The 15392-nt window shown below is 45.5% G+C and overlaps 1 protein-coding gene across 2 annotated transcripts in view; it reads left to right on the forward strand.

The window, feature by feature from the left end:
* The window catches only part of CCDC40 (coiled-coil domain 40 molecular ruler complex subunit), an 808572-nt gene that overhangs the window by 392967 nt on the left and 400213 nt on the right, over positions 1 to 15392 (forward strand). For both annotated transcript variants that reach the window (XM_078654053.1, XM_078654054.1), the window contains one exon: positions 9661 to 9874. In XM_078654053.1, the coding sequence (XP_078510179.1) occupies positions 9661 to 9874 (214 nt within the window). The remainder of the gene's footprint in view (positions 1 to 9660; positions 9875 to 15392) is intronic.

Here is a 15392-nt window from a genome sequence, read left to right on the forward strand (position 1 = left end):
TAAAGACAGTACAGTCAATTACTGTTCTCGACTATGGGCCTGATTTAGATCTTGGTGGTGTTACCATCCTCCCGCTGCGGCAGTGTTCACAAGTAGTCCGGCAAGCTGACGGCATTCTGTCCGCTGTATTTAGACGTGGCATTAACAGACTGGGTACCGTTTGCACTTTAAAAAATTGCATGCAACAGCAATATAGTATACATGAGGCGAAAGCAAATGTGACCACACAATTCATAGTGAGACAAGTGACACAGAAACCTACCTTAGATTCCGGCAACAACAGGGTGACTTAGCATTGTGGTAGCAGCACAGGAAGGACCTGAAGACGGAAACGGGAGCACGAAAAAAAGGTACGTCGTTTTCACCTCTTTTTCTTCGTTCACCATTTCCGCCAACTCAAAGTAGGAAGATTCCTCACCAGATTTTCCCCGACAAAAAGGAACATCATGATTGTGTCGGTGGCAGTCCTGGCTGGACTCCCTCGAACAGCCACTTCTTCCTCTGGCGCAGTCAAGGCGGGAGGGATATGCTAGCGTAGTCAGAAGGACTCAGTCGGCCTATTGTTCATGGACCCTCTAATATCTGAATCATGCGGACGGACTGCCAAGTAGGCAGGCGGTAAAACAGTCCAAAAAGCCACGGCAGGACCAGGTCCGCCAACATCTATTTCAGGCATTATGTTTGGAGAGAAGGGCTTAATCTGATAACTGCTATAGCCATAGTATAATAGTTCCTACAAGTACAAAGTTACTCTTTCCTATTTGTACAATAATTATGTGTTCTTAACCAATATTCTAGCCTCACTTTTCTTCTTTTGGTTGCTCTGCAAAGGTATTTTGTGAGCTTTGTGAGGGTCTTTTGCGGGCCATAAGGGGATCATACAGCAACATAACAACTGTTGATATGCATACTTTTTCTCCTCAGGGTAGGTTTAGGTACCTAGAATCGATCTTCCTGGTCAGCTAAGATGCTTTTGAGTGCAGTTAATATAAAGATTTTGTCACATAGACACAGTTGACAAAAAAAATTCAGTCAGCACCTTCAAAACTGTATTGGGCACCCATTTCCTTGAAGCTGGTTGTCTGACATTTGATGTTCGGGCAACCAAGTCTATGAGACCACTGTTATGCAGTGGTTTCCGAAAACCAATGTACACATGTATTGCCATCTCACACAGCAAGCCAGATTTGATGCAGTAGTTTACCACTCTGGGCACCCGACAAGGCAGCACCTTTACTTTTAAAGCACTCGTTATAACTGCATGTGGGAAACTCAGTTTCTGCTCATACACATTCTTATATATTGCTAGCAACACATTTTATACAAACATATGCTATTGCAATTTCTATAAGCATAGCACTGCCTGTGTGTGGGTGTGTGAGTAATGCGCAGACACAGCCATCTTTATTCCTTGATCTTCAGCTTACTCCAGTGGAAAATTCAGTCCACGATTTTTAAGTTAGTTCTTTAACTTTGGGAACCTGGTCCTCCATCATGTACTCAGAAGCAAGATGTTGTGTTCCCTTCCTCTTTGTTGTTCTGAATTTTCTTCAGGGTATTTACTATGAAAAGAGGCCAGAATTTGGCATTCGATGCATCGCAACTTAGATAGTTGACTTGATGCCCGCTCATGACCTTTTTTATGCTCCTGTATTCCTTTTTGGGATCCAGAAGTTTCCTCCAGTGTTAGTCATCTGTGCATTATTGGTCTGTTGGTCTATTGTTCTAACAAGGTTATTTTTATGAATTTCCAGTTTTTTGTCTTACAAGAATTTGACTATTTCTTCTCCTGCTTATTATCTAAACTCATTCTTTTAAAATCTGAAGTGAGAGATTGTATCCAGAGGTGGCTGGCTTTATTTATAAACTAACAAGGCTATCTCGGTGTTGCCTAGAATACTCATATTTGGCAATGCAAGTTCTTGTGACACTGTTGCAGATTAAGAAATGAGAGGATTCATAAGAATGCTGATGTTTTCTATGTGGACCATCATCCCATAGTGTTGGGATCAGGCAGCACACTTGCAATTTCGTTCATGTTCCTTGATAGGTGGACTACAGTTAGATTTCCTCCTCATGTGGAACATTAGCGAAATGTTTTCCTAATCATAGCATTGTTTCTACTTATTATTACTGTGATAAGTCTGGTGCCTTGTCAGGAATCAGTCCAGCCTGATGTAATTATTTAGACCGTTCAGTAATTCATTACCTTCATAAATGTACTTCCTGCCTCTAGATAAAGATGCCTATATGCAAATCATGGCTTGGATATCATTATTCATGTTCCTTCCATGTTGTTTTGTATGTGTATATTCATGTATTTCCCTTTTTAATCATACACATCTTTCTTGAAGGCATGACATGATTTTAAATTTGTTTAGAAAGAGATGAAATTCAAGCTTCAAAGGATAGATGTCAACATAGCATACGTGCCTGACCACTTTTTTTTTTATAAAAAATGTAAATATTGTGGCAACGGTTTTAATTAATCATGCAAATTTGCACAAAGAGGGTCTCACGCCGGCCGGGCTTTGCTCCGCTGAGGCGTTCGAGGCGTTTCTTTGATTGTTGGGTGTAGCGGCCGGGCTTCGCTCCGCCGAGCGACCTACCCCCTCTGCTTTTCCTGTCTGGCCGGGCTTTGCTCCGCTGGCCAGGACTACGGTTCCCAGCAGCCCCAACCCAGGACGCCGCCACTGTCATCATCCTGCGCCAGGAGGCGCATAAAGACCTGCGTGCTGTTGAGGACCTTGTGTTGCACAAAGAGGGTCTCACGCCGGCCGGGCTTTGCTCCGCTGAGGCGTTTGAGGCGTTTCTTTGATTGTTGGGTGTAGCGGCCAGGCTTCGCTCCGCCGAGCGACCTACCCCCTCTGCTTTTCCTGTCTGGCCGGGCTTTGCTCCGCTGGCTAGGACTACGGTTCCCAGCAGCCCCAACCCAGGCCGCCGCCACTGTCATCATCCTGCGCCAGGAGGCGCATAAAGACCTGCGTGCTGTCGAGGACCTTGTGTTGCACAAAGAGGGTCTCACGCCGGCCGGGCTTTGCTCCGCTGAGGCGTTCGAGGTGTTTCTTTGATTGTTGGGTGTAGCGGCCGGGCTTCGCTCCGCTGAGCGACCTACCCCCTCTGCTTTTCCTGTCTGGCCGGGCTTTGCTCCACTGGCCAGGACTACGGTTCCCAGCAGCCCCAACCCAGGACGCCGCCACTGTCATCATCCTGCGCCAGGAGGCGCATAAAGACCTGCGTGCTGTCGAGGACCTTGTGTTGCACAAAGAGGGTCTCACGCCGGCCTGGCTTTGCTCCGCTGAGGCATTCGAGGCGATCTTTGATTGTTGGGTGTAGCGGCTGGGCTTCGCTCCGCTGAGCGACCTACCCCCTCTGCTTTTCCTGTCTGGCTGGGCTTTGCTCCGCTGGCCAGGACTACGGTTCCCAGCAGCCCCAACCCAGGACGCCGCCACTGTCATCATCCTGCGCCAGGAGGCGCATAAAGACCTGCGTGCTGTCGAGGACCTTGTGTTGCACAAAGATGGTCTCACGCCGGCCGGGCTTTGCTCCGCTGAGGCGTTCGAGGCGTTTCTTTGATTGTTGGGTGTAGCGGCCAGGCTTCGCTCCGCCGAGCGACCTACCCCCTCTGCTTTTCCTGTCTGGCCGGGCTTTGCTCCGCTGGCCAGGACTACGGTTCCCAGCAGCCCCAACCCAGGACGCCGCCACTGTCATCATCCTGCGCCAGGAGGCGCATAAAGACCTGCGTGCTGTTGAGGACCTTGTGTTGCACAAAGAGGGTCTCACGCCAACCGGGCTTTGCTCCGCTGAGGCGTTCGAGGCGTTTCTTTGATTGTTGGGTGTAGCGGCCGGGCTTCGCTCCGCTGAGCGACCTACCCCCTCTGCTTTTCCTGTCTGGCCGGGCTTTGCTCCGCTGGCCAGGACTACGGTTCCCAGCAGCCCCAACCCAGGACGCCGCCACTGTCATCATCCTGCGCCAGGAGGCGCATAAAGACCTGCGTGCTGTCGAGGACCTTGTGTTGCACAAAGAGGGTCTCACGCCGGCCGGGCTTTGCTCCGCTGAGGCGTTCGAGGCGTTTCTTTGATTGTTGGGTGTAGCGGCCGGGCTTCGCTCCGCCGAGCGACCTACCCCCTCTGCTTTTCCTGTCTGGCCGGGCTTTGCTCCGCTGGCCAGGACTACGGTTCCTAGCAGCCCCAACCCAGGACGCCGCCACTGTCATCATCCTGCGCCCGGAGGCGCATAAAGACCTGCGTGCTAGCTCGTCCCGCGAGGACGCGCGCGGCATGTGCCGGGAGAAGCCCGGGACAAGGGCGGGACAGTCTGTGGCAGTCCGGGGCAGGACGAGGCTGGGCTGGGCCCCGGACCCTGGTTGTTTGCGGATCAGACATTCCCCAACACTGTGAGACTTTTCGCATTATGCATTAATGTAATTTGTATGATCATATTTACATCCCCAGTTATCGCAGTTTGTATTTTTATGCGAGTTATTCTATAACAATGTCCAAACTTAGATCTGCTAAAACCTCCTCAGCGCCCATAACGATGGATAACTACTTGGTTAAAGTAGTAAGTAAGATTAACAAAGACCGGCGCCTTTCATTAAGCCGGGTAAGCCCTCCGGCTTCACCTACAAGCTTGTCTGCTCCCATAGAAGCTCTTGTTTTAGATCATAGCTGCATTGAAGGTGGTCAAACAATAACTAATAATGAAATATCTGGTTCTGCAGTGCGTAGCCAGGTGGTGCTGGATGACCCCTTGGATATTCTACAACAACCTTCCCCGGCATCCTTGCCGGCCCCTTCCCCGGCCCCTTCCCCAGCCCCTTCCCCGGTACGCAGAGTAGTAAGAGCCTGTAGGAAGCTACTGACTAAGCGGGGGGGGGGGGCAACAGGAAAACTAAAAGAGCTGGTTCACCACCCAAAAGTTCCAAGGGAGCTACGGAGACCCCAAATAAGGGCGAGTTGATAAATTTGTCCCCGGACCAATTTGACTTGTTGGCCAGTATTATTGAAACTAAACTGGAATTTATGATTAAACCCCTAGTGGCCAAATTAGATCAGGTATCTAAAGAAGTAACTAGACTGGGTGGCCTCTTGAACTCTCATTTTGCCCTGGCCAAAACAAATAAGGTTATACAAGTGGGCGCTAGTGCAAACATAGAGGCAGCTGCTCCTTCCAATGGGGGAATTAGGGCAATTCAAACAGCTCCAGCTACTCAACCACCCCCAGTGAGTGTTAACAACCAACTGACCACAGTAGTAGAGAACAAGGAGGGGTGGAATGAAGTAAGGAGAAGACGTCCTGCTAATCTCCCCCCAGATTGCGCTCCTTACGTGGTTGTACTAACCAATGTACCTGGGGTGGATTCCCTTCTTACTGAGTCTCGGCAAGAAACCCATGACTCCCTGAAAAATAAAGCAGTATCATGGTTGAACAAAAATTGTGGGTTCCCAGTTGCCTTTTCAAATGACATATTATCTACTCGAAGAGTTAGTTGGATAGGTAACTCTAGAAAGAATAGCAGGGGGGACTGTATTATTGTTAATTTTAAGCACCCGCAGCATGTTGCCACAGTCCTGCTTAGAGCGGCTTCTTTACCAATTGCCGATAACACTGTATGTGCACGTCCTCTTGTTTTTTTTTACAGCCACCTTAGTAATATACCACACACATACATTAATCAGTACACTACTTTTTCATCTCTCCCTAGGCCTGACCTTGCTACACCATTGCAAAACAGAATTCAAACTCTAAATAGCGCGGATCCATACTGTAGGATCCTCAGGCCTGACAGAATATTTGACCAAGCCTTGCCGTTGGCCAATCGATATACCCCTCTATCATCAATGGAGGAAAATGACTGACTAACGCAAAATTCGAGGACTGAAGTCCAGCTTTTGCACCCTACTTGTAGGATTATGACCTGGAATATTGCTGGCATCAAGGCCAAATAAGGAAATGAAACTTGGGTCAACTCATTAAAAACTTTTGATATCATAGCCCTCCAAGAGACTTGGGACCCGATAAACAGTTTCTCTTTGGATGGTTATAGACATTTCTGTATTCCAGCTACTAATGGTGTGGCAGGAAGAGCCAAGGGAGGCCTACTTAGTTTATTTAAACTCGATCTAAAGGGTAGGTTAACCCAGTGTAACTCAGGATGTCAAAACTGCTTAATTGTTGAATTATCCCCCCTGATACTTCCAAAATTCTATTCATTAATTTTTATAATTCTTGTGCCAGTGAGAGCACTAAATTTAATCTGGATTTACTGGAGAAATTTCTGTCAGTATACAATACTACTGTAAATGCCTTTGAAATAATATTTATGGGAGACTTTAATATTCATCCCTGCAACCAACCTTGTGCCAGTTCAGAAGAAGAGGGCCCCCTATATTCTTTACCCATACATCTTGAACATTCAAAACGGGGGGAGGCCCTTGAAAACATTTTGGCGACATGGAATCTTTATGAGTCAGGTTGCGGGGAATGTGGTTCAAGGACCCCCACATTTAAAGGTGTACAGACGATGGTACAATTATTGATTACATTTTTATGTCTTCATTCATTTTGTCGAAGGTTTTATATTATAAGACTGAGGTCTCGGTTTTTAGTGACCACAATCCAGTTTTAATAGAGATGTTGTCTGCGGATCTGTTGACCCTCAAAACTGTGACACACAAGGGCGGCTTAAATGTGATTGCTAAAGATAAAGGCCGTAGGCTAAAATGGTCAAAAATAGTTCCCGAAACCTTCTTGCAGGAAGTACTGTACAGGGTTGAGGATGATGTAGCCATATGCCTAGAGAGGCAAGCCCAAAGTAGAAATGTGGTTATTGTTTTGATAATATTTGCAGACAAATCAACCATAGTTTACTCGTAGGAACTAGACAGACTAGTCATTTTGACAAGAGATGGTTCAATAAAAAATGCTCAAGGGCGCATGCAGTTCTACTTAAAGCTTTGAAGGCCACCCCGAAAGATAGATCACTAATAGCGAGTTTAAGGACTGCTTACAAAAAAGCTATTCAGGATAGGAAAACAGAGTTGAAAGAAGAGGCCTGGACACAATTACTTGCTCCTGAGGTTTTAAAAAACAGTGGGCAGTTTTGGAAAATTATAAATCAACCGCTGTTTTCGGGTGACGATAACTCGCCCCTTGAGTCCAACATCCCAGACGAGGGCTGGATAGCGCATTTTGGGAAAATATATTCTACCCCAGATTCTGAGAATCACACGAACACCGTTGTTCCCAGAACTGAGGGTTCCCTTGTGATATTCGAGGCTATAGAAGTGGAAAGAGCAATTGAACAGACCCTAAAAAATAAGGCACCAGGCCCTGACGGGGTTCCTGCAGACATATTCAAATGCGCACCAACATTTTGGGCTAAGATCTTGTGTAGTGTTTTAGTGCTCTGAAACAGAATAACATACCGGTGTCATGGGAGAAATCCATCATCATCCCAGTCTTTAAAAAGGGAGATAGGCAGGACCCCTCCTGTTACTGGCCTATCTCCCTAATAGATTCATCGGTTAAAATCCTGGGTCGGGTTATTCTGCATAAAATAAAGGATTGGTTAGACGATAGAGGGGTACTGTCGAATGTACAATATGGCTTTAGATCCAAAAGGAGCACGTTAGACCAATGCCTTAATCTACAATTATTAATCGACAAATACACTAAGGCTAAGGAGGGGTCAATATACCTGGGATTCATGGACCTCTCCTCGGCTTTTGATCTTGTAAATCGGACAAAGTTATGGCAAATCCTGCTTAATATGGGATTTGATCAGGCCTTGGTCAACCTTCTGGCAGGCTTACACTCTGGCCTATCGGCTTCAGTTCGGGTCACTGCTGAGGGGCGCTGCTCTAGCCATTTTAATTCAGAGAGGGGGGTCAGGCAAGGATGTATCCTGGCCCCCTTCCTTTTACAGTATATATTAACGCTTTAGAGCCGGCGTGAAAGAAGGTCACTCTTGAAACTTGGTATCCCAGTTCTCCTCTACGCGGATGACGCTGTCCTTCTTTCACGGACGGGGGTGGGGTTACAACGGCTGCTTGATGCCTTTGGGAACTTTATGAGGTCCTTGGATCTTAAAATTAATGCGAAGAAGTCACAAGTGATGATCATGGGGAGGACTTCCAGGAAGAAACTAGTTAAAACCTTTTTTTGCTGTGAGGAAGAACTCTGTAGAGTGTCAATATTTCCTTACCTGGGGATTACCTTTGATGAGAGAGGGAGTTGGGGCCCGCAACTTAAAAATAGAAATATTGCCTTTGCAAGAACAACCTCTGCTCTTCAGGGCTTCACAAAAAAACTGGGGGCAAGGCCTATAGAAGCAATAATGAAGATATATAAAGCTAAGTGCCTTGCAGTTGCCACATATGGTAGCTCAATATGGGGATACAGTCCCCCTGATTGTTTACAGGTGACTGAAAATAAATTTATGAGATCTGTCCTTACAGTGCCACAGTCCACTCCCTCATATACCATCCATTCTGAGCTGGGGGCAGGATTTATTTCTGACATGATAAAAGTGGCTCCATTAACATGCTGGATGAAGACCTGGCTGAACCAGGAAATCTCCTCGAACCACATCATCATGAAAGACTGTCTCCTACTAGAAAATGTCAATAAGATCCGGTGGTTGACATACATTAAAAACAGTTTTTATAAACTAGGGAGACCTGAGCTCTTCTCTTCACCAGAGTTAATAACACCTAAGGATATTACCCAAATCAAGGGTGTTATGTCGTATATGTTGGCACTGGAGAGAGAGGACCTAGAACTTAAAAAACCCACTGTAAGGGCTAACCTTATTGTAGCTAACCCACCAGGACCCGAACTTTACCTTTACACGGTGAATCGTCCATATCACAGGTTCCTTTTAACCCGTTTCCGTTTTAATTTGATCCACCTGAACCTAGGCTACTTCCCTAATTGGAGTACCCCAGAAAACGCTATGCCCTGTAGCTGCGACAACTTCTCCACTCAGAACACAATGCATTTCTTGATGTTCTGTGGACATTACACGGAATTAGGGATGACATTTCTGGTTCCTATACTTAAAGAGGCAGGATTCCTGCAAGTTAAGCCCGCTCTGTTGTATTTACAACTACTAAATAGCCATCGTATCATTTTTCATGTTGCTAGTTTTTTAGTGGGTGCTGCTCGGACCAGGAAAAGGATTAACTGTACTTAAATGAACTTGGATCTTGTAAACTGAAATGATGCTAGTTTACCATGTAAAATTGACACTGAGGGTATTTAAACAGGCTGTTGGGATTTTATGTGATCCTTTGAAATTTTATGAAATTTTAGGAAATCCTTTGAAATTTTTTAAATGGTTATATATATTTTTTACTCTTTGTGTAAATAAGGCAGATTTTGTATTGTACCGTTGTCTTGTTATGATATTGAATTATCGAAATAAAGTATTCTGACTGACTGACTGACTAATCATGCAAATAAATTACTTATTTATTTGTTCCTTACATGGTATATTGTGCCTTCTCACACAGTGAGTCTATCTTGTGATAATGAGATTGGGCCTTAGGTAGTTAGCTTTCTTGTATAGTGACTACCTTGCTAGGTAGTAGTTATGTTGTCTCTGAGCTCTCTCTCCATCTCACCTATCATTCTCATATGATATTTTTTCTTAGGGTAAAGAAGTTGGACCTTTGGAAATCCAGATTAATGCACTGACTAAGCAAATTGAGGAGTACAGTGTGGAGATTGCTTCACTGCGCCAGTACTGGCTGCGGCTGCAGAATGAACTGGTGAAGCTGACCCAGGACCGTGAGGAGCAGGAGGCCTCTGTGGAGATGATGAAGAAAGAGATAACAATTCATGAGCAGAAAAAGATCCGTACTGAGAGTAGGTGGATTCTTACTTTTTGTGTATATGTCTCTGTGTGTTTTAATATGCCATTAGTGTATTGTGTCTTTGTATGTCTCAATGACTCTCGGTGGTGCACAAAAAAAATATATATTTTAAAGTAACAAAACCATTGAAATTCCCAAGTTAAAGTTATCTCGAATAACTATAACTTGTGCCCTAAAGTAACTATAACTCGTTCTGACGACAGGCATAGTGTTGTCATTTCAGATGCTGCAGCGATTTTATTATTGAGGTCATTTAACATGTCACAAGTGATGTGATATGTGAGATTTAGCAGTGCAAACACATTTTGCCCCATCCTTTTTTTCTTAGCCTCCACTTGATGGATCACCCCGAAACTTTCCAGAAAGGAGCTGAAGTGGATGAGACTTTGTTCTGGAAAGTTTATTTAAGGTTAATTAAATTGTGCCACAGTTATTAGCAAACTAAAAAATCGTCTTAAAACTACCCAGTGTTACTGAGTAATTATCAGTGCAGGGAAGATTCAGACTAAATTACATTGCAAGAATACTTCTGGGAACTCGATCCTCCACTCTACAATCTTGCACCCTCGACATTTGATACACAGTATACCTTATGGCGAATTTGTAGCTTGGATGACGATCTGATACATTCAGGAAGCACTAGATCGATTCCTTGTTAGAGGGTACAAACGATCTGATTTACAAAAAGCCCTTGTCAAAGCAAACTCAGAGTCTAGAGAGGCATGCCTAGTACCTAAAAGTGATAGAATTGTAGATCAAACATCTCGAGTAGAGTTGAACAAGAACAACGCGCAGTCAATGAGATACTACTTTTAGTAAACAAGAAAAAAAGATCTGTAATATTATCTATTCTCAGTGGCCCATTGTCCTAACTGACATAACTCTGAAACTTATTCTGCCAGCATTACCCTCTATCACTTTTAGGAGAGCTCCCTCTAAGTGGGATGCCCTTGTGAAAACTAGCACTTCAGTCTCATTGACACAAACGTGGCTATCCAAACCGGGCTTTTTAAAGTGGAGGTCTTGTCCTGCCTGTAAATTTGGCGCCAATATAACTGAATACAAGCCTGCATTTATTTTGGCACCCATTCCCATAAAAGAGCATTGTGCGTGCCGTACTGATTATACTGTATACTTCCTAGAATGTACATTCGGGCTGAAATATGTAGACAGCACCAAGCTCCCAGTATTCAACAGAATCCTGAAACATCTGAGGGCCATTGTTAATTCAGATCCCAACTACCCCGTAGGCCGACATATCAAACTGGTGAACCAGAACAATGTGAACGGGTTAAAATATTCTGTAATAGGGGCTGTCTCTGTATCTAGACGGGGAGGTAATAGAGAAAGAAAACTATGCCAACTCGAATCACATTTCATCCTTGCTTTAGACACCAAGATGCTTAACGGCCTGAATACAAGTGAGGACCTACACAATTTCCTCTAGATTTTGGTGTGTTCAGTAATCAGTATTCATGAACTCAATCTTTATGTCTGTCAACATTGGTCTTAATCCTTCTCGGTTGTCAAACTCCAGAGCATAAGGTTTTTGTTCAATTGATATAGCATGCCCTGGTACATTTCTCTACAGAGGTCATCTGAATTTTGAAATTTTTAACCACATTTTGCATCAGTTATGTGGGTACTTTGTTGAATGGGCACTGACCGACATCAGTATTATGTCCCCACATATAGGTACTAATCAACTTATATTCTTGTCCTATAGTTGCTCTAGCACTTGCACTTTAATTCCATTTATGTCCAGGCATCTAGTATCGCCTCTGGGTAGCCTCATTAATTGAGTATTTTTTTTAAATCATGGTGTTTGGGTTTTAGAACACTGGATTTGCACATTAGGTTAGGTATTATTGAAGCACTGTACTTTATAGACGAACGGACTATCTTGATAAAAAGTATATGGAAATTAGACATGTCATAGTAGCAGGCAGGATGATGTTTCTGTTATCAATGAAAAACTGTTGTACATTACATTTTTTCATGAAATATACATTCCGAAGAGGATGTATTTTCTGTGTACTGTCATGACTATCAGCACTTATATACGCACTAGCACTTTAATATCAGATTACACTGAGGAGTAGACGTCCGAAATCATATTTGATGGTATTAAGGTTATTAATGAAGGTATTACATTTTATAATTCCTGTACTGTGAATATTCTTTGAATTAATATCAGTTTGTATATCAGCAGCAATATGTTTATTTTTCCATTACAGTTTTATATATCGTATTCACATATAATGTATGAGGCAGATATTTTGAATTACGATGTATTACGATATTTTTGGTAGTCTTGCGTCTTTATCTATTAACATTGCCTGTGAGTTTTTGAAACTGATAGGGCATGTACACTATTTAATGGTCAATTGACAGCCGCGTGTCATGTGATCAAGATCGCGTCCCAGCGATCGAAACGCGTCATGGCAGACATTTGGCTGTTTTAACACTGAGGTCTATGGAACAAATTAAAGCACTTTAGAACAAGCAACTCTAAAGTCTCGGCGTATTGTGGTCCATACCTGGATGGTCCTATTGTGTGACAGTGGTAGGCCAGGATCGTGCAATTTATATATATATATATATATATATATATATGTATACACTTATAAAAAATCAAAGGCTACAGGGACGTTATAGGTAGGAAATAGATTTAAAATAACTTAGGGGACGTTATAGTTAGGCTCAGATTTCACTAGTACAAACCCGTAGAAATTCAAGTTATAGTTATCTGAGCTAACTATAACTTACACCCCCAGAATGCATGCACTGCTTATGACCTCACATATTACATCACTCATGACATAGTGACATCACTGATGACATCATCCACGGAATCTCTGAAACGCCCACTCACACCCCCATGTAAACTTTCATACACCCACTCCAACTTCCACACTACCTTTTTCAAAACCATTGACACACCCATACCAGTACTTACACACACACTCACTCACTGATCGACAGATCTACACACCGATCTACTCAGTCACCCATACAGCCACTCATACACCAATTCGCTCACTAATAAAGCCAATGATAAATCCACTCATCCACCCAGAAGCATCTCACACAGTGTCAGTCACTCATAGAGCTACTCACACACCTACTCCCTCACCTAGAGAGTCACCCATACATCTATTTACTCACCTCTACAGTTATACACACTCACTCACTTATTCATACAGATACTAACACATACTCATTCACCTATACAGTCACAGACGCAAGCACACAATCACCCATACAGCCACTATCACAATCCCTCACTCATACATACAGTCACTCTTATACTCCACCACTCACCTATACTGCCTTTCACATATCCAGTTACTCACCCATATACCACTGACACATTCATTCACTCACCGACACACCCATACACATACTCAGTTACCTATACTGCCCTCACTTACACACTCACTAACCTATACAACCACTGACTCACCCACTCACTCATTCATGTAGGCAGTCACACACCCTCTCACCTAGCCACACAGACACTCATGTACCCATACAGATATTCAGACATACAGCCACTCATTTTTTTTGTCAAATCTGTTTATTGGCATTTATTTATTTAGACATTACAGCAAGTGTGGCGCTGCAAACGTTGCATCTGTTCGACTATGGCGAGTTTTCGGCGCACGAGCAGATGAACATGTCCGTGAGGCGCTGCAACATTACACATAGATAACACAAAGTTTAGTGTAGGCGCCTGGGCACATTCTCCATAGCGTAAGGGAGTCTATGCGCTCCAGCCCCGTGTACAGAAATGAACTTTTATATATAAAAACTGCAAAAAATATTTTGCAACAAATCAGAAACAACAACCTGCGGCATAGTCACAGATATACAGTACATTCCGACCCCCTCCCCATCCCGGCCCCCCCTGCTCTCTCCCCCAAGCGCGCATGCCTCCAACCTCCACTGCTCCTGCGCCGCAGCGTTGTGTTGTGCACAAACCTAAACGTCAGGTGTGTTGCCCGCCTTGCACCCCCCCATCGCCCAGTATGCACGTCTAGTCCCCTGCCACCCCCTCGCCCACAGTGCTTCCAGCTGTTTGTAGGGCGTTAAGCATGCGTTCCCAGTGCTCTGCAATAGGCTCTCTGCGGAGCCCTACTGTTTCCTCCCGCCGTATGGCAGTCCATTCCGCCCGAGCCCATGCCTGGAGGGACAGAATCCATGCCTGCACGCTAGGCGGGTCGCTCGCCTTCCACCTCCTCGTGAGGAGGCGTGTTGGCACTACCATCCCCAGGTCCAGGAAACGGGACAATACCTTGTCTTTGGGTGACCGCTTAAAATGATGCAAGAGATATTCAGGCCTGTTACAGGGAATGGTGCGGCCGGTGCACTGCGTGAGTAGCTTGCTGATGTCCCTCCAGTAAGCGCCCAGGCCTGGACAATGCCACAAAAGATGGAGGAGATCTGCATCCACCTCACCGCATCTGGGACAGGACGCGTCAGTTCTGTGAAAGTATTTATTTAGTCAGGAGTTAGATAGGCCCTGTGAACTATGTAGACTTGGATTTGGCGGAAGCGCATATTTCTGGGGATATGTACCGGACTTTTGAGGATTTTCTCCCACTCCTTATCTGCGAGTGCTCGCCCTAGGTCCCGCTCCCATTTACCGCGTAGTGGGGCCAGATCCAGTTCCGTGTGCGCCCTCAGGGATGCAGCGAACCACTCAACTAGGTGCCTGCCCCTACCCATGACATGAAGATATTGCCCAGTCAGGTGTTGTGTAGGCTCCGCTGCAATATCTCCCCACTTAGCCGTCATGCCGTGCCGTGGGGGAGCAGTGCATCAGGAACCCCCCCGGGGGGAAGTCCATCTTCAGCGACCAGTGTCTCGTATGATAGCAGAGTTCCATCTCTATATAAGTCGCCCAATGTCTGGACGTCCGCTTCATGCCATTGCTCCAACATGTGGCGCGTGAGAACCCCCTCACCTCCCGGCAAGCCTTCCAGCGGCACCGCAGGTGCGTAGGGGAGCACCGTTCTCGTGAGTAGCAGTGCCCTACTTAAGCATTTGAATGCCACTGCCAACAGCAACGGGGTGGGACGCGCCGGTGCCGCTAGGGCATGGAAGAGCGCGGTGATCCGCTCCAAGGTGTAAGGTGGCTCGCTCGTGGCAGTGTCCTCTCTCCCCCTATCCGCTAACCAGTGGGCAATCCATTGGAGCTGCGCCGCCCGATAATAATGCTCAGAGCAGGGAGCAGCTAATCCACTTCTGTCCGTGGGTAGGAACAGTTTCCCAAGCGCCAGACGGTGCCGGGACGCGCCCCAAATGAAGTCACGCAGGACCTTGTTAAGCATGGAAAAAAAGGAGGCAGGTATAAATAAGGGCAGATTAGCAAAATGGTACAGAAGGCGAGGGAGCATGACCATTTTGGCAAGGGCCACTCTGCCTGTGGGCGTCGGAGGGAGCGTGGACCAGAAGCCGGTCTGTGTCTTGAGCGCCGTTACCGCTCGTCCCAAGTTCCCGTCAAA

This window comes from Lissotriton helveticus, chromosome 7 (assembly GCF_964261635.1).
Source record: "Lissotriton helveticus chromosome 7, aLisHel1.1, whole genome shotgun sequence".
In the NCBI taxonomy this organism is placed as follows: Eukaryota; Metazoa; Chordata; class Amphibia; order Caudata; family Salamandridae; genus Lissotriton; species Lissotriton helveticus.